The following is a 20,370-nucleotide window of genomic DNA, read 5'->3' as shown; positions in this document are numbered from 1 at the left end:
GATTGGGATGTGTGTCCTGGAGCAGGGATGTATTGGGATGTGTGTCCTGGCAGGAATGGATTGGGATGTGTGTCCTGGAGCAGGGATGTATTGGGATGTGTGTCCTGGCAGGTGGACGCAGCGCTGGGTGCTGAGGAGATGGTGGAGACTCTGACAGAGAGAAACCTGGATCTGGAGGAGAAGGTCCGGGAGCTGCGTGAGACCGTCGGGGACCTGGTAAGGCAGAATTCCCTGGGATAACAGCCGCTCCAGGGGGTCGGGATGGGGAGCTGGAATGACAGAGCCAGAGGCATTTGAGGAAGCTCTCCAGAGCGCCGGGACGCGTCTGAGCCGCACCGCGTGACTTTGTCCCCCCGGGGCCACGTCCCTGCAGGAAGCCATGAACGAGATGAACGACGAGCTGCAGGAGAACGCGCGGGAGACGGAGCTGGAGCTGCGGGAGCAGCTGGACATGGCCACGGCGCGCGTGCGCGAGGCCGAGAAGCGCGTGGAGGCCGCGCAGGAGACCGTGGCCGACTACCAGCAGACCATCAAGAAGTACCGCGAGCTCACGGCTCACCTGCAGGTGCGGCCCCGTGGGGCACCTCCGGCTCCTCCTGGAGCTCACCTGGTGTGGTGGCCAGGAGAGCCACAGGGAGGATCCCCTGGGAATGTCGTGGGCACGGCAGGACACAGCTTGGAGCCGAGCGGGTTCTTCGTGGAGCTTCCATAGGGACCCCCCCGGTGCCTTCTCCTGCTAGGCTGGGAGAGCTGGGAATGTTCATGAAGGCTTCAAGGAACCCTCGGAGCCCCTTTCAGTGCTTTAAATGGGCTCCAGGAGAGCTGGAGAGGGACTTGAGACAAGGGTTGGAGGGACAGGACACAGGGAATGGCTTCCCAGTGGAGATTTAGATGGGATATTGGGAAAAAAATCCTTCCCTGTGGGGGTTATCCCAGCCCTGGGCTCAGGTCTGCTGGCCTTGGGAACGAGCCTGTGGATATTCCTGGACTGGAACACGCTTGGTGCCTCTCCCTCCCCTCCACCTTCACTGGGTGCTGCACAAGGAGCCCCCCAAGGAGGAGGTGCTGGGAGGCTTGGGGAGGGGCTTGCTGGGGGTGCGGGGTCTCTGATCTCCATGTCCCCATGTCCCTGTGGCCAGGACGTGAACCGGGAGCTGATGAGCCAGCAGGAAGCGTCGGCAGAGAAGCAGCAGCAGCCGCCCCCCGAGATGTTCGACTTCAAGATCAAATTCGCAGAGACAAAAGCTCACGCCAAGGTAGGGCCAGCAGGAGACCTGGATGGGCTTATCCATGCCCTGGGACAAGCTCCAGGGTATTCCCAGAGTTGTGGCTGTCCCTGGAAGTGTTCAAAGCCAGGTTGGACAGGGCATGGAGCAACCTGGGCTAGTGGGAGGTGTCCCTGCCCATGGATGGAGGTGGAATGAGATGGGCTTTAAGGTCCTTCCAACCCAAACCATTCCAGGATTTTGGAGCCCTTCTGCTCTGGAGCCAGGCTGGGAGAGCTGGGAATGTTCCCCTGGAGCAGGGAAGGCTCTGGGGAGAGCTCAGAGCCCCTTGCAGGGCCTAAAGGGGCTCCAGGAGAGCTGCAGAGGGACTGGGGACAAGGGATGGAGGGACAGGACACGGGGAACGGCTTCCCATTGAAAAAGTGGAGATTGGGCTGGGATATGGGGGAAAAAATCTTCTTTGTGAGAATGGTGAGGCCCCGGAAGGGATTTCCCAGAGAAACTCAGGCCTCCCCACCCCTGGAAGTGCCCAAGGCCAGGCTGGAGCACCCTGGGATAGAGAAAGGTGTCCCTGCCCGTGGCACGGGGTGACACTGGGTGGGCTGGGAGATCCCAGACAGGCCTTGAGGCATTCTCCAAGGATCAGAATTCCATGATGGATCCCCCTGAGCTGGGCTGTGCCGGCGAGGCTCCGGAGCAGCCGGGTGACTCGGTGTCCCTCAGGCCATCGAGATGGAGCTGCGGCAGATGGAAGTGCAGCAGGCCAACCGCCACGTGTCCCTCCTCACCTCCTTCATGCCCGACAGCTTCCTGCGGCACGGCGGCGACCACGACTGCGTCCTGGTGCTCCTGCTCATCCCACGCCTCATCTGCAAGGTGGGACAGGCTGGGGAGAGCCCCTGGGTGGCAAACGACACCTTTGTCCCCAGGGGAGTTGGGGATTCTGGGTGTTTACTGCTGGAGAACTTCCCAAAGTTCTTGAGTGACTGGAGTTGCCGTCCCTGGAGGGGTTCTGGTGGGATATTGGGAAAATTCCTTCTGGAAAGCGGTGTCCAGGCCTGGCACAGATGCTCAGGACAGGGATGGAGTCCCCATCCCTGGGGGATTGAACAGCTCTGTGGGTGTGGCACTTGGGGACAATATGGAGTCCCCATCCCTGGGGGATTTAACATCTCTGTGGGTGTGGCACTTGGGGACAGTGTGGAGTCCCCATTCCTGGGGGATTGAACAGCTCTGTGCATGTGGCACTTGGGGACAGTGTGGAGTCCCCATTCCTGGGGGATTGAACAGCTCTGTGCATGTGGCACTTGGGGACAGTGTGGAGTCCCCATTCCTGGGGGATTTAACAGCTCTGTGCATGTGGCACTTGGGGACAGTGTGGAGTCCCCATCCCTGGGGGATTGAACAGCTCTGTGCATGTGGCACTTGGGGACAGTGTGGAGTCCCCATTCCTGGGGGATTTAACAGCTCTGTGCATGTGGCACTTGGGGACAGTGTGGAGTCCCCATCCCTGGGGGATTGAACAGCTCTGTGGGTGTGGCACTTGGGGACAGTGTGGAGTCCCCATCCCTGGGGGATTGAACAGCTCTGTGCATGTGGCTCAGGACAGTGATGGAGTCCCCATCCGTGGGGATTTAACAGCTCTGTGCATGTGGCACTTGGGGACAGTGTGGAGTCCCCATCCCTGGGGGATTGAACAGCTCTGTGGGTGTGGCACTTGGGGACATGGTCAGTGGTGGTGCTGGGGGAACAGTTGGACTCGATGGTCTTAAGGGACTTTTCCAACCTCAGTAATTCCGTGATTCCACGATTATAAAATCTGGGAGAAGGGAAGGGGAGGAAGCAGCCGGGGGTGGTGACTCAGCAGTGAGAGCGCTCACTTTGCAAGGACGGGTCACTTTTTGGGGGTGCAGGGGCTGTTACCCACGGCTCAGCAGGACACAGCAGGGAAGCCTGGGATGCCCTGAAGGATTTCCCCGTCTCCCCCAGGCCGAGCTGATCAGCAAACAGGCGCAGGAGAGGTTCGAGCTGAGCGAGAGCTGCGCGGAGCGGGCGGGGCTGCGCGGAGCCCCCGGGGAGCAGCTCAGCTTCGCCGCCGGCCTCGTCTATTCCCTGAGCCTGCTCCAGGCCACGCTCCACAAATACGAGCAGTGAGTACCCGCCCCTCCCTCTGCGGGCGGAGTTCCAGGGATTTGGGGAGCCGGGATGGGAAAGGGTGGTGGGGTCGCTTTTGTTGCCTTGCCATAAGGTCGTTTCTCTGTGAGCCTCCTTGTGTGTCCTTCCCGAGGGATGACATGGGAAGGGATGTTGGGAGCTGGGCTTAAAAAAAAAAAGAAAAAGCAGTGGGATCCCTTTCTCCATGAGCTCTTTGTGTCTCTCAAGAGATCACATGGGATCTTGGGAACTGGGCTGGAAAAAAGCTCTGGGTTCTCCATGACCTCTCAGTGTCCCTCTCAAAGGGTGACATGGGAAGGGATTTTGGGAGCCAGGCTACAAAAAACCAGCAGAATCCCCTTATCCCCCCGGGAGGATCCCCTTCTCCACGACCTCTTTGTGTCCCTCTCAAAGGGTGACATGGGAAGGGATTTTGGGAGCCAGGCTACAAAAAACCAGCAGAATCCCCTTATCCCCCCGAGAGGATCCCCTTCTCCACGACCTCTTTGTGTCCCTCTCAAAGGGTGACTTGGGAAGGGATTTCTGGAGCCAGGCTAGAAAAAAGCAGTGGGATCCCTTTGTTCCCTTATGAAGATCCCCTTCTCTGTGACCTCTGTGTGTCCTTCCCAAGAGGTGACACAGGAAGGAATTTTAGGAGCCAGTCTAGAAAAAACCAGCAGGATCCCCTTCTCTGTGACCTCTGTGTGTCCTTCCCAAGAGATGACATGGGAAGGAATTCTGGGAGCCAGGCTACAAAGAAGCAGCAGGATCCCCTTATTCCCTTGTGAGGGATCACATCTCTCCATGAACCTCCTGGTGTCCCCCAGGGAAGGCCCTCCAGCCCCAGCCAGGTCACGGCCGTGTCCCTGTCCCCAGGCCAGCAATGCCTCAGGGCTCTGATTCCCCATGTCCTGCCCGGAGATGCCCCCAGCCCCTTGTCCCTGTCCCCTCAGGGCCCTGAACCGCTGCAGTGTGGAGGTGTACAAGAAGGTGGGGACCCTGTACCCCGAGATGAGCGTCCACGAGCGCTCCCTGGACTTCCTGATCGAGCTGCTCCACAAGGACCAGCTGGACGAGACCGTCAACGTGGAGCCGCTCACCAAAGCCATCAAGTACTACCAGGTGGGGCTGGGGAGTGGTGGCACTGGGGGCAGGTGCCACCTCACCTGTTGGACACGGGTCAGCTGGGATTTAGCTCCTTTTGGCAGCCCTTTCCTTTGGGTGTTGTCACCCAGGTGACCGTGGCTGTGTCCCCTGCTCTGTGTCCCCGGGGGATGTGGTTCTCCCACCCCACATTCCTTCCTTCCACGCTGCTCACCTGTGGAATTAAGCACCACCAGCTCTTTTGGGGCACTGTTGTTACTTCCATTTAAAAAATGGCCCAAACCCTCAACATTTGGGGTTTTTTGAGTGTTCCCACATTGGATTTTTCCATGAGGATGCTGATCCTGCCATTCCCACAGCACCTGTACAGCATCCACCTGGCTGACCAGGCTGAGGACTGCACCCTGCAGCTGGCTGACCACATCAAGGTGAGCGGGGACACCCTTCCCTGGTCCCTCTTTTCCACCTTTGTGTCCCCCAGGATCCCTGTGGGAGGGAAAATGTCCCTGCTGCCACTCCCCAGTACAGCCACTCTTCCCCAGTGGTGGCACTGGGGTCAGGGAATGGTGACATGGGGACGAGAAGAGCAGCAGTGGGAATGTGGAGTCCCTCCTGTCTCAGGGTGGGGGTTGTATCCCAGATTTCCCAAGGGAAGAACCAGAGTCCTGCACCCCTGGATAAAACCAAAACAGACCAAAAACAGCCTGACTGCCTCAGCCCGTTTCCCTGCTCCTGAAAATCCTGGGCTGGTGGCAGGGTCCATCCTGGAATTCCTGGGACTGAAGCGCCAGTGTGGCCTGGGACCCCTCCTGTCCCTGTCCCTGTGCTGAGGGTCCCTGTCCCTGTGCCCACAGTTCACCCAGAGTGCCTTGGACTGCATGGGGGTGGAGGTGTGCCGGCTGCGGGCCTTCCTCCAGGTAGGATCTTCCTCCAGGTAGGATCTTCCTCCAGGTAGCACCTGCCAGGATGGCTGGGCACGTGCCAGCTTCCTGCTGTCCCTTTGTCCCTCTGTCTGAGATCCCTTCTTGTCCCTCTGTCTGAGGTCCTTCCCTGTCTCTCATGTCCCTCTGAGGTCCCTCTCTGTCCCTGTGTCTGTCAGAGCTCCCCCTCCCTAAGGTCCATTAGTGTCCCCTTGTCACTCTGTGTCCCTCTGAGGTCCCTCCATGTCCCTCTCTCTCCCTGTGACCTTCTGAGGTCCCTCTGTCTACAGTCCCTCTGTGTCCCCATGTTCCCCTGTTCCTGTGTCCTTTTAAGGTCCCTCTCTCTCTGTGTGTCCCTCTGAGGTTCCCTCTGTCTAAGGTCCCTTTGTGTCCCCATGTCCTTCTGTTCCTGTGTCCCTCTGAGATCCATCTGAGTCCCTCTATCCCTGTGCTCCTCTGTGTCCCAGTGTCCCTCTAAGGTCCCTCCTCTCCAAGGTCCCTCTGTGTCCCCATGTCCCTGTGTTCCTGTGTCCCTCTAAGGTCCCTCTCTCTCCCTGTGTCCCTCTGAGGTCACTCTCTCCAAGGTCCCTCTGTGTCCCCATGTCCCCATGTCCCAGTATCCCTCTAAGGTCCCTCTCTCTCCCTGTGTCCCTCGGAGGTCACTCTCTCCAAGGTCCCTCTGTGTCCCCATGTCCCTGTGTTCCTGTGTCCCTCTAAGGTCCCTCTCTCTCCCTGTGTCCCTCGGAGGTCACTCTCTCCAAGGTCCCTCTGTGTCCCCATGTCCCTGTGTTCCTGTGTCCCTCTGAGTCCCTCTGTCCCTGTGCCCCTGGGTGTCCCCGTGTCCCTCTGAGGTCCCCATGTCCCAGTGTCCCTCTGAAGTCCCTCTGTGTCCCCAGGCCGGGCAGGAGGCAGCCGACCTGGCCATCCTGCTCAAGGACCTGGAGACGTCGTGCAGCGACATCCGCCAGTTCTGCAAGAAGATCCGGCGCCGCATGCCGGGCACGGACGCGCCGGGAATTCCGGCGGCCCTGGGCTTCGGAGCGCAGGTGAGGGGACAGGGACGTCCCTCAGGCCACCCCTCAGGCACAAACTGGGAGCTGCGGGATGCACTGGGCTGGCAGCAAATGCTCCAGGGAAGCTGGGCAGCGGCTCAGGGCAGAGGGAAGTGGAGTGAGCTGAGCCGGGATCGTGGAATCAGGGATTGGTTTATCGGAAAATCCCTCGGAGATCCCTGAGTCCAACCACGCCCCAGCACTGCCAAGGCCATCACTGACCGTGTCCCCAAGTGTCACATCCATGTGGATGTTAAATCCCCCCAGGGTTGGGGACGTCCCCCTGTCCTGGGCAGCTGTGCCAGGGCTGGGCAGCCCTTCCCAGGAGGAATTTTCCCAATATCCAACCTGGCCCAGCCTGAGGCCGTTCCTCTCCTCCTGTCCCTGTTCCCTGGGATAAGATCCCAAATCCACCCCCCGGCTGTCCCCTCCTGGCAGGAGCTGTGCAGAGCCACAAGGTCCCCCCTGAGCCTCCTTTGCTCCAGGCTGAGCCCCTTCCCAGCTCCCTCAGCTGCTCCTGGGGCTCCTTCCCTGGACACGATGGATGTGGCATCTGGATTTTGTGTTCCCATCTCGGATGGAGACCTGGATTCACACCCAGGACCCGTTCCCTCCATCTTCCCCTTATTTCCCCAATCCTGGTGACGATCCCGGGGCGCGTGCGGATTCCAGGAGCCCACGTGTCCGTGCCATTCCCATGATCCCGCTCTGCCCTGCCAGGTGTCGGACACGCTGCTGGAGTGCCGGAAGCACCTGACGTGGGTGGTGGCCGTGCTGCAGGAGGTGGCGGCGGCCGGGGCGCAGCTGATCGCGCCGCTGGCCGAGAACGAGGGGCTGCCGGCCCCGCGCCTCGAGGAGCTGGCCTTCAAAGTCAGCGAGCAGGTGGGCATCCTCCAGCATTCCCAGCCGGGCATCCTCCAGCATTCCCAGCTGGGCATCCTCCAGCATTCCCAGCCGGGCATCCTCCAGCATTCCCAGCTGGGACACCCTTCAGCATTCCCAGCCGGGCATCCTCCAGCATTCCCAGCTGGGACACCCTTCCCACCATTCCCAGCTGGGCATCCTCCAGCATTCCCAGCTGGGACACCCTTCCCACCATTCCCAGCTGGGCATCCTCCAGCATTCCCAGCCGGGACACCCTTCCCACCATTCCCAGCCGGGCATCCTCCAGCATTCCCAGCTGGGCATCCTCCAACACTCCCAGCTGGGCATCCTCCAGCATTCCCAGCCGGGCATCCTCCAGCATTCCCAGCTGGGACACCCTTCCCACCATTCCCAGCTGGGCATCCTCCAGCATTCCCAGCTGGGCATCCTCCAGCATTCCCAGCTGGGCATCCTCCAGCATTCCCAACTGGGACACCCTTCAGCATTCCCAGCTGGGCATCCTCCACCATTCCCAGCTGGGCATCCTTCAGCATTCCCAGCTGGGACACCCTTCCCACTATTCCCAACTGGGACATCCTTCACCATTCCCAAGTGGAACATCCTTCCCACCATTCCCAGGCAGAACATCCTTCCCACCGTTCCCAGGTGGGATATCTTTCCCATCATTCCCAAGTGGGACATCCTTTTCACCATTCCCAGCTGGGACATCCTTCCCACTGTTCTCAGGTGGAACATCCTTCACCATTCCCAAGTGGGACACCCTCCCCACCATTCCCAGGTGGGCATCCTTCACCATTCCCAGGTAGAACATCTTCCCATTGTTCCCAGGTGGGACATCCTTCACAATTCCCAAGTGGAACACCCTTCCCATCATTCCCAGCTGGGACATCATTCACCATTCCCAGGTGGGATGTCCTTCCCACCATTCCCAGCTGGGACATCCTTCACCATTCCAAAGTGGGACATCCTTCACCATTCCCAGGTCGAACATCCTTCACCCTTCCCAGGTGGAACACCCTTCCCACCATTCCCAGCTGGGACACCATTCCCAGCTGGGACATCCTTCACCCTTCCCAGGTGGAACACCCTTCCCACCATTCCCAGGCGGGACACGGCCAGGGAATGCCACACGTGCACGGTGCCTTGCCCTGTGCTGTCCCTGCAGCTCCGTGGTCTCGCTGAGGAGATGAGCTGGGGTTTTGCCTGGTGTGGTGGTTCCCACATTCCATAGGGTGGAATGATCGTGGGGAATTCTTGTAGAGAGAGGAAAGGTCCCCCCTGAGCCTCTTTTCCTCCAGGCTGAGCCCCCTCGGCTCTCCAGAGCCTTTTCCATCTCTCCCTGCACACAGTGGATGTGGTGTCTCTGGATTTTGGGCTGGTTTTGGTGGAATTGTGGTGAAGGGACAAGGGGTGGGGTTTGTGTAAATCGTCCTCTTCTGTTTGGTGCGACTTGGATTTTTGTGTGTGGAATTTTTTGCATTTTGTTGGTTGGATTTGTTGATGGAAGTGAAGGTCTTGTGTTGGATGTGGATTGTAAGGATGATTCTGAAACACCGGAGGGACATCCTTCAAAATCAGAGGAACATCAGAGGAACATCTTAAACATCAGAGGAACATCTTAACCATCAGAGGGACACCCTTAAATGTCAGGGAGAGATCCTTAAACACCGGAGGGATATCCTTAAAAATCAGAGGGACATCCTTAACCATCAGAGGAACATCTTAAACATCAGAGGAACATTTTAAACATCAGAGGGTTGCCCTTAAACATGAGAGGGACACCCTTGAACATCAGAGGAAACCCTTAAATATCAGAGGGACATCCTTGAGCATCAGAGGAACATCTTAAACATCAGAGAACACCCTTAAATATCAGAGGAAACCTTTAAATATCAGAGGAAACCCTTAAATATCAGAGGGACATCCTTAACCATCAAAGGAACACCCTTAAACATCAGAGGAACATCTTAAACATCACAGAACACCCTTAAATGTCAGAGGGACATCCTTAACCATCAGAGGGAAACGCCAGCTGTGGGATGTGGGTCGGGGGCTGTGAGCCCATCCCAGGGCCACCAGCCAGGTCCTTCCTGTCCTTCCCAGATTTACGGCTCCCAGGGCATCAATCCCTACGAGTGCCTGCGCCAGTCCTGCAGCATCCTCATGGCCACCATGAACAAGATGGCCACGGCCATGCAGGAGGGCGAGTACGACGCCGACCGCCCGCAGAACAAGGTGGGCTGGGCTCTGTTCTGTCACCACCCACGGTCACCAGGAGGCTGTGGGTGGCCAGCACAGGGAGTTGGGCAGCTGGGGGGTCTGGGATTCTTCCTAAAATCCCGATTGTCCCGCTGGTCCAGCCCACGCCGCCGGCAGAGCTCCGGGCGGCCGCGCTCCGGGCGGAGATCACGGATGCTGAGGGGCTGGGGCTGAAGCTGGAGGACAGGGAGACGGTCATCAAGGAGCTGAAGAAGTCCCTCAAGATCAAGGTGAGGTGTTCCTCACTGATCCCTGCTCTTCCTGGCAGGTCCCTCACCCATCCCTGCCTGTCCCTCACCCATCCCTGCCTGTCCCTCGCCCATCTCCACCCTCCTGGCTGCTGTGGGATTCACCTCCACACTCCTGCTGACATCCTACCTATGGAGATGCTGATCCCAAGCCCCATCCAGATCTCCTGGGGATGTTTTTCCCATGGGCAGGGAGGTGCTGCCATCCAGATCTTGCCCCCACCACGTTCTGGGGTGCTCAGGGTGGGAGCTGGGAGCTGTTCTGGGTTCCAGCCGTGGGTGCTGATTGATTTGGGGGCTCTGGGGAGCTGTTCTGGGTTCCAGCCGTTGGTGCTGGTGATTTGGGGGCTCTGGGGAGCTGTTCCGGGTTCCAGCTGTGGGTGCTGGTGATTTGGGGGCTCTGGGGAGCTGTTCTGGGTCCCAATTGTGGGTGCTGGTGATTTGGGGGCCCTGGGGAGCTGTTCCGGGTTCCAGCCATGGGTGCTGGTGATTTGGGGGCCCTGGGGAGCTGTTCCAGGTCCCAGTTGTGGGTGCTGGTGATTTGGGGGCCCTGGGGAGCTGTTCTGGGTCCCAATTGTGGGTGCTGGTGATTTGGGGGCCCTGGGGAGCTGTTCCGGGTTCCAGCCATGGGTGCTGGTGATTTGGGGGCTCTGGGGAGCTGTTCTGGGTTCCAGCCGTGGGTGCTGGTGATTTGGGGGCCCTGGGGAGCTGTTCTGGGTTCCAGCCGTGGGTGCTGGTGATTTGGGGGCCCTGGGGAGCTGTTCTGGGTCCCAATTGTGGATGCTGGTGATTTGGGGGCTCTGGGGAGCTGTTCTGGGTTCCAGCCGTGGGTGCTGGTGATTTGGGGGCCCTGGGGAGCTGTTCCGGGTTCCAGCCGTGGGTGCTGGTGATTTGGGGGCTCTGGGGAGCTGTTCTGGGTTCCAGCTGTGGGTGCTGGTGATTTGGGGGCTCTGGGGAGCTGTTCTGGGTTCCAGCTGTGGGTGCTGGTGATTTGGGGGCTCCCCCAGCTCCTCGATTCCCTCCCTGCTGCTCCAGGGCGAGGAGCTCAGCGAGGCCAACGTGCGGCTCAGCCTGCTGGAGAAGAAGCTGGACAGCGCGTCCAAGGACGCGGATGACCGCGTGGAGAAGATCCAGACCAAGCTGGATGAGACCCAGACGCTGCTCAAGAAGAAGGAGAAGTGAGTTTGGAACGGGGCTGGGGGTGTGGAGCTGGTGGAGCTCATCCAGAGGAAGCCACGGAGCTGCTCCAAGAGCTGGGTTCCCTCTGCTTGGAGCCAGGCTGGGAGAGCTGGGAATGTTCACTTGGAGAAGAGCAGGACCCAGGGAGAGCTCAGAGTCCCCTCCAGGGCCTGAAGGGGCTCCAGGAGAGCTGAAGAGGGACTGGGGACGAGGGATGGAGGGACAGGATAAGGGGTCCTGGACAGGCAGCATCCCTGGCCTCACACATCCCTCTGTGTGCTCTTCCCAGGGAGTTTGAGGAGACCATGGACGCTCTCCAGGCTGACATTGACCAGCTGGAGTCGGAGAAGGTGGAGCTGAAGCAGCGCCTGAACAACCAGTCCAAGAGGACAATTGAGGGGCTGCGGGGGCCGCCGGCCTCGGGCGTGGCCTCCATCGTGTCCGGCATCGCCGGAGGTGAGCGACGCGGGGCCGGGGCGTCCTCCTGGCACAGGAGCTCCAGGGGTCACGTGTGACCGGGAATTTGGGAATGGTGCTCCCGCAGCAGCTCCTGGTCTCTCCCACACTGCCAGTCCTGGCTCCCGGGAATGTTGCTGGCACATTCTCACCACCAAAGGAGCGGGAGCAGCCTGGGAGCTCGGTGCCAAGCCCCTGGCTCTGGGGCAGCGTTGCAGGGGCCCTGCTTGGGTCACTCCCGGCTGCTGGCAATGGGGTCGGTCCCAGACGTGCCCTGGGAGCCCGGAGCTGCTCCGGCCACAGCTCCTCTCCCGCCCAATCCGGGGCTTTAATCCTGATTTTTCTTGTCTCTCCCGGCCCCTCTCCCTGTGCTGCAGAGGAACAGCAGCGAGGTAGGACACACCGTGCATGCAGCCCCAGTGCATGGGGGTGAAACCCCAGGACCCCAAACCCCGGGACACAGCTCCATTTGGGAGCCAGGGAAGGATCCGGGTCCTGCTCGGAGGCTGCCAGCCCTGGTGGCTCCAGGGGGGTTGGGAAGGGAGGGATGAGCATGGAGCTGGGGTGGATGTGGAGAGGGGTGACCCCCAGCTGGAGAGCCTTGGGAAGGGGCACTGGGAGCTGGTGGGACTTCTCCGGGGAGGTGCCACGTGTTGGTGCCAGCAGGCCGTGCCCTGTGCCACCGTCACGGGGGCAGCGCTGACGGCAGTGCCCTCCGCAGGCGTCGGGGCCGGGCAGGCGCCGGGGGGCGGCTCGGGACCCGTGCAGGTGAAGGATTCACCCCTCCTGCTGCAGCAGATCGACGCCCTGCAGCTCTCCCTGAAACACCTCAAGAACGAGAACAACCTGCTCAAGGTCAGGGGGAACGGGATGGGATCCCCGTGGGGCGGGAGCCATGTGGGGTGGGATCCATGTGGGATGGGATCCCTGTGGGACGGGAGCCATGTGGGGTGTGATCCATGTGGGATGGGAGCCATGTGGGGTGTGATCCATGTGGGATGGGATCCCTGTGGGGCGGGAGCCATGTGGGGTGGGATCCATGTGGGGTGGGATCCGGGTGGGATCCATGTGGGATGTGATCCATGTGGGATCCATGTGGGGTGGGATCCCCATGGGGTGGGATCCATGTAGGGTGGGATCCATGGGGAGTGTGATCCATGTGGGATGTGATCCATGGGGAGTGTGATCCATGTGGGATGGGATCCATGTGGGATCTATGTGGGGTGGGATCAGTGTGGGATGGGATCAGGGTGGGATGGGATCAAGGTGGGATGTGATCTCTGTGGGGTATGATCTGGGTAAGATGTGATCCCCATGGGATGTGATCCCTGTGGGATGGGATCCATGTGGGACGGGATCCATGGGGGATGTGCCCTGTGGGATGGGATCCATGTGGGATATGATCTCCATGGCATGGGATCCACATGGGATGGGATCTGTGTGGGATGTGATCCCTGTGGGATGTGGGATAAGCTGGAGAACAGGCTCTCATCTGGAGTGCCCCAAGGAGGGGCTGGGAGCAGGGCCAGCGCTGGGAGCTGGGAATGCTGGTGGAACTGGGCGTGCTGATGTCCCTGCCAGCCCTGTCCCCTCGGTGCAGATGCCTGTGGCACAGCCTGATTGATTCACTGATCGATTGATTGATTGATTGATTAATGAACACCTCATGGGCACAGCAGCAGATAACCCAATTAACCAACTATTCTAATGGATATTAATTAATGGATGGGATGGAGCAGCTCATTAACATCTCCCAAATCCAACCAGCCCCACGAGCCAGGGACACCCCTGCTCCCACCCCTGCTGTCCTCAGCACCATTTTACGCCTGCTTTTCTGCTTTCCCCCATTTTCCACCCGGCCTCTCCTCCCCGTTGCCTTGTCCCGGCGTTCCCCCCGTCCCTCACCGGCGTTTCCCATGGATGCCAGGGTGCCCAGCTGAGGATGGAGCTGGCCAGCCTGGCGCCGCTGCAGGTGCCGCGCGTGGCCGTGGCGCGCGAGCGGCCGCCCGAGGGGCTGCCCACGCAGAGCCTCTACCGCAAGACCACGCAGCTGCTGGAGAGCCTCTACCAGCTCAGCGCCAACGCCAAGGTGCTGGACGTGAGGCAGAGCAAATCCAGTAGGTCCTACAAAAGCTTCCCTTGGGATTTGAGGGGTCTGCGGCACATCTGGGTTGTCCCTCTGCTCACAGTGGTGCCAGCCGGGGCAGGGCTCGCTGCGGGGCGGGATCTGCTCTGCTGGCAGGTTTGGGGGGTTTGGGTTGAGTGCCAATCCCTGTCACCCTCGGGGCCATCGGTGTGCTGGGGACACGTGGCTCGGTGTCCAGGGGATGAGCTGCTCCGGGGTGGCTCAGCCTGTCCCTGCTGGGGAGCCCCCCAAGCCCTGAAATCCCCCTGGTACTAATCCAAGGGGGTCAAACCTTCCCCAAAAGCCACCCGGTACCAACCTGAGATCAAAACCACCCCAAAAGTGCACCCAGTACCAACCTGAGATCAAAACCCCCCCAAAATGCACCCGGTACCAACCTGAGATCAAACCCCCCCCAAAAATGCACCCGGTACCAACCTGAGATCAAAACCCCCCCAAAATGCACCCGGTACCAACCTGAGATCAAAGCCCCCCAAAATGCACCTGGTACCAATCTGAAGAGGTCAAAGCCCCCCAAAATCTACCTGGTGCCAGCCTGAGGGAGTCAAACCCCCCAGAACCCACCGGGTGCCAGCCTGAGGGGGGTCAAACCCCCCCAAAACCCACCGGGTGCCAACCTGAGCAGATCAAACCCCCCAAAACCCACCCAGTACCAACCTCAGGAGATCAAACCCCCCAAAACCCACCTGGTGCCAACCTGAAGAGATCAAACCCCCCAAAACCCACTGGGTGCCAACCTGAAGAGGTCCAAACCCCCCAAAACCCACCGGGTGCCAGCCTGAAGAGGTCCAAACTCCCCAAAAGCCACCGGGAGCCGGCCCGAGGGGCTCACAGTGCTCAGCTGTGTCCGTGTCCCCCCGGCCCATCCCTCCCTTCCCGTTGTCCGCAGCGAGGAGCTCGTCGGCGCGGCTGCTGGAGCAGACGGCCCGGCTCTGCGCCCTCAAGAACTCCATCGACGCCCTGAAGGTGAGGAGGGGTCTTCTCCAGCGTGGGGGGGACCTGGTGGCACCCCCAGCCCTGCCCTCCAGCCCCCAGGCTGGGGCTGGTGGCCCCTGGTGGCGGTGAGGGGACGAGGTGCCGCCCATTCCCGTTCTCCTCCCAAACGGTCGGGTTTGACCCCTCTGATGCCTGCCCAGGGTGGGTGAGGGGCTCTGGGGGGTGGGTCAGGGGCCCTGGGGGGTGATGAGGGTCCCCCCGGGTGGGTTTTGGGGTGACCCTGCCGTGCCCCCAGGACGACACGCTGCGGGAGATGGTTCAGCAGCAGCCGGGCGCCGGCGTCTCCACCACCTTCGGCACCTTCCCGTCCTCCTCCTTCCTGAAGGTGAGAGCCCCATCCCAGGGACCCCCCGGCTCTGAGGGGCCAATCCTGAGGGACCCCAATCCCAAAGAAACCCCCGAATCTCGAGGGACCCCCATTCCTGAGGGAACCCCGATTCCAAGAGACGCCAGTCACAAAAAACACCCGTTCCTGAGAGCACCCCAATTCCGAGGGGCCCCAGTCCTGAGGGACCCCAATCCCAAGATACCCCCATTCCTGAGGGCCCCCCAATCCTAAGGGACCCCAATCACAAGGGATCCTCAATCACAAGGAACCCCCAATCCTGAGGGACCCCAATTCCAAGAGACGCCAGTCACAAAAAAACCCGTTCCTGAGAGTCCCCCAATTCTGAGGGACCCCAATCCAGAGAGACCCCAATCCCAAGGAACCCCCTATCCTGAGGGACCCCAATCCCAGGAAACCCCTATCCTGAGGGACCCTAATCCCAAGAAATCCCCTATCCCGAGGGACCCCAATCCCAAGGAACCCCCTATCCTGGGGGACCCTAATCCCAAGGAACCCCCTATCCTGAGGTACCCCAATCCAAGGAACCCCCTGTCCTGAGGGACCCTAATCCCAAGGAACCCCTTGTCCTGAGGTACCCCAATCCAAGGAACCCCCTGTCCTGGGGGACCCACTCCATCCCAAGGGACCCCCTGTCCCGAGGGACCCTAATCCCAAGGAACCCCCTGTCCCGAGGGATCCCAATCCCAAGGAACCCCCTGTCCTGGGGGACCCTAATCCCAAGGAACCCCTTGTCCTGAGGTACCCCAATCCAAGGAACCCCCTGTCCTGAGGGCCCCACTCCATCCCAAGGGACCCCCTGTCCCGAGGGATCCCAATCCCAAGGAACCCCCTATCCTGGGGGACCCCAATCCTGAGGGACCCCAATCCCAATGAACCCCTTGTCCTGAGGGTCCCACTCCATCCCCAGGGACCCCTGTACCTGACCCCCAGTTTCGAGCCCCCCCCGTTCTGTCAAACTCCGATCCCGAGCGATCCCCATTCCCAAGGGGACCCCCCCTGCTCCCGCCACCAGCCGCCCCCCCGCTGGTGGCGCTGAGCTGGCGCTGTCCCCGCAGGCCAAGCAGGAGCAGGCGCGGGGCGCGGCGCTGTGCGGCCGGGTGACGATCCCGTGCGCGCCGGGGCACGGCCAGGCGCACCGCGTGCTGCTCACCCCCGAGCTGCTGCAGCACCTCCGCCAGCACTTCGTCGCCTGAGCCGCCCCCGAGGGACCCCGCTGTCCCCTCCCCGGGACACCCCGTTCCCCCCACGCCGGCCCCACTCGCGGGTGGAGCCCGAGCCGCTTCCCCCGGGGGGATCCGGGCCCCCCGCGCTGCTCTCGGACACTACAGACCCCCCGGGACCCCCCCGGACCCCCCGGGACCCCCCGCGCTCCTGGCATCCAATAAAACTTCCCTGGACGCGCTTGCTGCGCCTGGAACCGGGCACCGGACACCGCGGGGACACCGAGGGGACACGGGGGAGCATAAAAGGGAGCGGGAGGGCACCGGGGGGTCACGGGAGGGATCCGAGAGGGGCACTGGGAGTCACGGGAGGGGACTGAGAGGACCCCGGGGGTCACAGAGAGCGCCCGGGTGGAACCACGGGGACGTTTGGGGACCCTGGGGTGCCACCGGGAGACATTGGGAGGTCCCGGATGGGACATGGGGGACACTTGGAGGGCGCGGAGGGTGGCAGGAGGGTGCCGGGAGAGGCCTGGGCGCCGCGGGAGGGGACGCGGGGCCATCGGGGGTCCCGGGGTGGCACCGCGGGGACAGCGGGGGGGGGGGGGGGGGGCGGCTCCCGCCACGTGCGGCCGCGCGCGCCCCGAGCGGCGCGGGAAGGGGCGGGGCGGGGCTGGGGCGCGCGCGGCTCCCATTGGTCGGCGCGCAGGAAGAGGCGGGGAGGCGCGCCCCCTCCAGTCTCTGATTGGTAGGTGTCGCCGAAAGGGGCGGGGTAAGCACCTCCTCTGCCTGATTGGCTGCGGGCGGGCCCATCGAGGGCGGCCCGCGGTGATTGGCTGCGGGCGCGGCGCAGTGGGCGCTGATTGGTGGAGGAGGAAGGAGGCGGGGTTCCGGCGGGGACAGCGCGTCAGTTCCGGACGGCGGCGGCGGCGGGAGGACGATGGTGAGTGCGGGCCGGGCCCGCGCCGCATCCGCCGCCATCGGGCGTGGGGAGGGACCCAGGAGCCCCCTCCGACCGCATCGGAACGGGCCGGGACCGGAGGGAGGCCGGGGGAGCCGCATCGAGCCGGGCGGGGCGCTGCGGTGGGGCGGCGGGCGCGGGGATGGGCGGGAGCGCGGCCCCGGTGCCGCCCCCGGTGAGCGGAGCCCTCGGTGCCGCAGGTGCTGCTGCACGTGCTGTTCGAACATGCGGCCGGCTACGCGCTGTTCGCCGTGCGCGAGGTGGAGGAGATCGGCCTGCTGCTGCCGCAGGTACGGCACCGGCGCCGGCGGGAGCGCGGACGGGGGGAACGGCAGCGGAGCGGGGCGGGGACCGGGGACCGGGGAGGTGCGGGCAGGAGGGGACACGGCGGGGACGGGCAGAGGGGGAAGGACCCGGGCGGGGAGCGGCGGGGAAGGCCGGGGGGCGGCGGGGGGTCGCAGTGCCGGGGCCCGGCTGTGACCGGAGCCCCCGGCTCCGCCGCGGTCGCCCCGCAGGTGGAGGAGAGCGTCCTCACGCTGGGCAAGTTCCACAACGTGGTGAAGCTCGTGGCCTTCTCGCCGTTCCGCTCGGCGCAGAGCGCGCTGGAGAACATGAACGCCGTGTCCGAGGGTGAGCGCGGCGCCGGCGACACCGGGAGCCCCCTCCCGCGGGGACCCCCGGGCCGCCCTGAGCCCTCCGTGTCCCGCAGGAGTCCTGCACGAGGACCTGCGGCTGCTGCTGGACACGGCGCTGCCCCCCAAGAGGAAGAAGGTGCTGCTGGGCGTGGGCGATGCCAAGATGGGCGCGGCCGTGCTGGAGGAGCTGGGGGTGCAGTGCCAGACCGGGGGCGTCGTGGCCGAGCTCATGCGAGGTGAGCGGGGACAGAGGGGACATCGCGGGGGGGTGCCGGCATTCACCCGGGAGGAGCGGGGGCACCCGGTGCCGTTGCCGTGAGGTGTCCCTGGGGTGCGCGCCGCGGCGGCTCAGCGTCCGTGCGGTGTCCCCGGTGTCCCCCCGGTGACGCGCTGTCCCGCAGGGATCCGGCTGCACTTCGCGGCGCTGGTCCGCGGCCTCACGGCGCAGTCGGCGGCCAAGGCCCAGCTGGGGCTCGGCCACAGCTACTCCCGGGCCAAGGTGAAGTTCAACGTGCACCGCGTGGACAACATGATCATTCAGTCCATCAGCCTGCTGGACCAGCTGGACAAGGACATCAACACCTTCTCCATGCGCGTCCGGTCGGTGGCGACGGGTTTTGGGGGGTTTCAAGGGTTTGGGGGTCCCCCTCCCTCCCCACGCTTACCGCAGGCGGCCGCCGCCGCTCCGGCCGCCTGTACAGACCGGGGAGGGACAGCAGCACCCCAGGGGCCGCTGGCCGGGCCACAGGGCCACGGCCTGGACCGGGGGGGACATGCGGGGACGTGGTGGGGTGGCCCGGGGACGCACAGAGCTGGGGCGGGGCCCGGGTGGCACCAGTGACCATGTCCTGTCCCCGCAGCGAGTGGTACGGGTACCACTTCCCCGAGCTGATCAAGATCGTCCCCGAGAACGCCATGTACTGCCGGGTGGCCAAATTCATCGGGAACCGCCGCGAGCTGAGCGAGGAGAGCCTCGAGGGGCTGGAGGAGATCGTCATGGACAGCGCCAAGGCCCAGGCCATCCTGGAGGCCTCGCGCTCCTCCATGGGTGAGGGGGGCTCCCAGGGGCTCAAGGGGGGCCCGGCCCCGTGCCCGGTGCTGCCGCTCACCCCGTGCCCCCCCCAGGGATGGACATCTCCCCCCTGGACCTCATCAACATCGAGAGCTTCTCCCGCCGCGTCATCTCGCTGTCCGACTACCGCAAGGGGCTGCAGGAGTACCTGCGCTCCAAGATGAGCCAGGTGGCGCCCAGCCTGTCGGCCCTCATCGGGGAGGTGGTGAGTGTCCCCAGAGACCCCCTGTCACCTCCCCGGCCGCGGAGATGATGTTGAGTGAATCTGTCAATCCACTGAGTCGCGCTGCTGACGCTTCCACCGCTGATCCCCGGCCTGCGGGGACTCTCGGTGCCCTTGGGGGCTTCAGAGCCACCCGTAACCCCCCCGTGCCGTCCCCCAGGTGGGTGCCCGCCTCATCTCTCACGCTGGCAGCCTGACCAACCTGGCCAAGTACCCGGCGTCGACGGTGCAGATCCTGGGCGCCGAGAAGGCCCTGTTCAGGTACCGCCATGGCGGCCACGGGGCCGCGGCTGCGCCTGGCCGGGGCGAGCGGCCGGCCCCGCTCCGAGCGACCCCCGGAGCACGGCGGGCTGGGGAGGGGCTGTCGGCGGGTGGGGGTGACATTCGGGGGTCCTGACCCCACCCCGGGCACTCGCAGGGCGCTGAAGACGCGGGGGAACACCCCCAAGTACGGCCTCATCTTCCACTCCACCTTCATCGGGCGCGCGGCCGCCAAGAACAAGGGGCGGATCTCGCGCTACCTGGCCAACAAGTGCACCATCGCCTCGCGCATCGACTGCTTCTCAGGTGCGCCGGGGGCTCTCGGGGGTTCTGGGGGCACAGGCGGGGTGGGCACTGGCACTCGGTGCCCAGGTGGGCACGGGGAGGGCGCTCGGGGGGATTCGGGGCCGCTCTGCCGTGATGGGAACATTTTTCGTCAACAGCATCTCACCGCGGTGAATGGTGACTCCTGTGGGCTGAGCAGAGCTCGGGGGGACTCGGGGGGGTTTGGGGGTGCGGGGTCAGTGCTGAGCGCCCCCGTCCCCTCCCCGCAGAGGTCCCCACCAGTGTCTTTGGGGACAAGCTGCGGGAGCAGGTGGAGGAGCGCCTGGCCTTCTACGAGACCGGGGAGCCGCCCCGCAAGAACCTGGAGGTGATGAAGGAGGCCGTGGTGGAGGTGAGGAGGAAGAGGAGGAGGGGACGCTGAGGGATGAAGAGTGGTGAGGGTGATAAGTGGAGGCAGTGGGAGAGATGGAGGAGGAGGAGGAGGAGGTGAGGTCTTGGGGGAGATGAAGATGGCAGTAGTGAGGTGCCAGAGGATGGAGATTGTGAATGGGAGGTGCTGGGATGGTGAAAAAACATGGTGGAGTTGATGAAGATGATGGTGAGGTGCTGGGGGATGAAGGTGAGGGTGAGATCTGTGATGAAGGTGATGCTGAGGTGCTGGGATATGAAGATGAGGGTGAGATCTGGTGATGAAGGTGGTGCTGAGGTGCTGGGGATGAAAGTGATGCTGAGGTGCTGGGGATGAAGGTGAGGGTGAGATCTCTGGTGATGAAGGTGATGGTGAGATCTGTGATGAAGG

The 20,370-nt window shown here is 62.9% G+C and overlaps 2 protein-coding genes and 1 non-coding gene across 9 annotated transcripts in view; all 3 read left to right on the top strand.

The window, feature by feature from the left end:
- DCTN1 (dynactin subunit 1) overlaps positions 1-16,340 on the top strand; it is a 63,177-nt gene extending 46,837 nt beyond the window's left edge. For 5 of the 7 annotated variants that reach the window (XM_038135385.1, XM_038135381.1, XM_038135384.1 and 2 more), the window contains 20 exons: positions 112-216; positions 374-565; positions 1,140-1,256; positions 1,950-2,102; positions 3,216-3,376; positions 4,334-4,502; positions 4,844-4,912; positions 5,339-5,401; positions 6,301-6,450; positions 7,177-7,338; positions 9,445-9,576; positions 9,702-9,830; positions 10,884-11,026; positions 11,317-11,483; positions 11,861-11,875; positions 12,205-12,338; positions 13,411-13,600; positions 14,519-14,595; positions 14,861-14,950; positions 16,030-16,340. In XM_038135385.1, coding sequence (XP_037991313.1) covers positions 112-216; positions 374-565; positions 1,140-1,256; positions 1,950-2,102; positions 3,216-3,376; positions 4,334-4,502; positions 4,844-4,912; positions 5,339-5,401; positions 6,301-6,450; positions 7,177-7,338; positions 9,445-9,576; positions 9,702-9,830; positions 10,884-11,026; positions 11,317-11,483; positions 11,861-11,875; positions 12,205-12,338; positions 13,411-13,600; positions 14,519-14,595; positions 14,861-14,950; positions 16,030-16,167 — 2,556 coding nt within the window. In that variant the 3' untranslated portion in view covers positions 16,168-16,340. The remainder of the gene's footprint in view (positions 1-111; positions 217-373; positions 566-1,139; positions 1,257-1,949; positions 2,103-3,215; positions 3,377-4,333; positions 4,503-4,843; positions 4,913-5,338; positions 5,402-6,300; positions 6,451-7,176; positions 7,339-9,444; positions 9,577-9,701; positions 9,831-10,883; positions 11,027-11,316; positions 11,484-11,860; positions 11,876-12,204; positions 12,339-13,410; positions 13,601-14,518; positions 14,596-14,860; positions 14,951-16,029) is intronic. The other 2 variants (XM_038135382.1, XM_038135387.1) reach the window with 1 other exon arrangement.
- Positions 16,341-17,010: 670 nt separating this feature from the next.
- On the top strand, positions 17,011-20,035 carry NOP56 (NOP56 ribonucleoprotein). The gene is made up of 10 exons (XM_038135568.1): positions 17,011-17,077; positions 17,296-17,385; positions 17,611-17,725; positions 17,805-17,966; positions 18,132-18,330; positions 18,591-18,778; positions 18,856-19,007; positions 19,186-19,286; positions 19,444-19,592; positions 19,841-20,035. Exons 1-10 carry the CDS (start codon positions 17,075-17,077, stop codon positions 19,990-19,992), a joined length of 1,311 nt encoding a protein of 436 aa, XP_037991496.1. The 5' UTR covers positions 17,011-17,074; the 3' UTR covers positions 19,993-20,035.
- On the top strand, positions 19,699-19,770 carry LOC119700997. Its single transcript, XR_005256978.1, has one exon. It is a non-coding gene; the product is annotated as a small nucleolar RNA SNORD56 (small nucleolar RNA).
- Positions 20,036-20,370: the final 335 nt, after the last annotated feature.

This window comes from Motacilla alba, chromosome 4 (genome assembly GCF_015832195.1).
Source record: "Motacilla alba alba isolate MOTALB_02 chromosome 4, Motacilla_alba_V1.0_pri, whole genome shotgun sequence".
Classification (NCBI taxonomy): Eukaryota; Metazoa; Chordata; class Aves; order Passeriformes; family Motacillidae; genus Motacilla; species Motacilla alba.
This window is presented reverse-complemented; position numbering and strand designations above follow the sequence as displayed.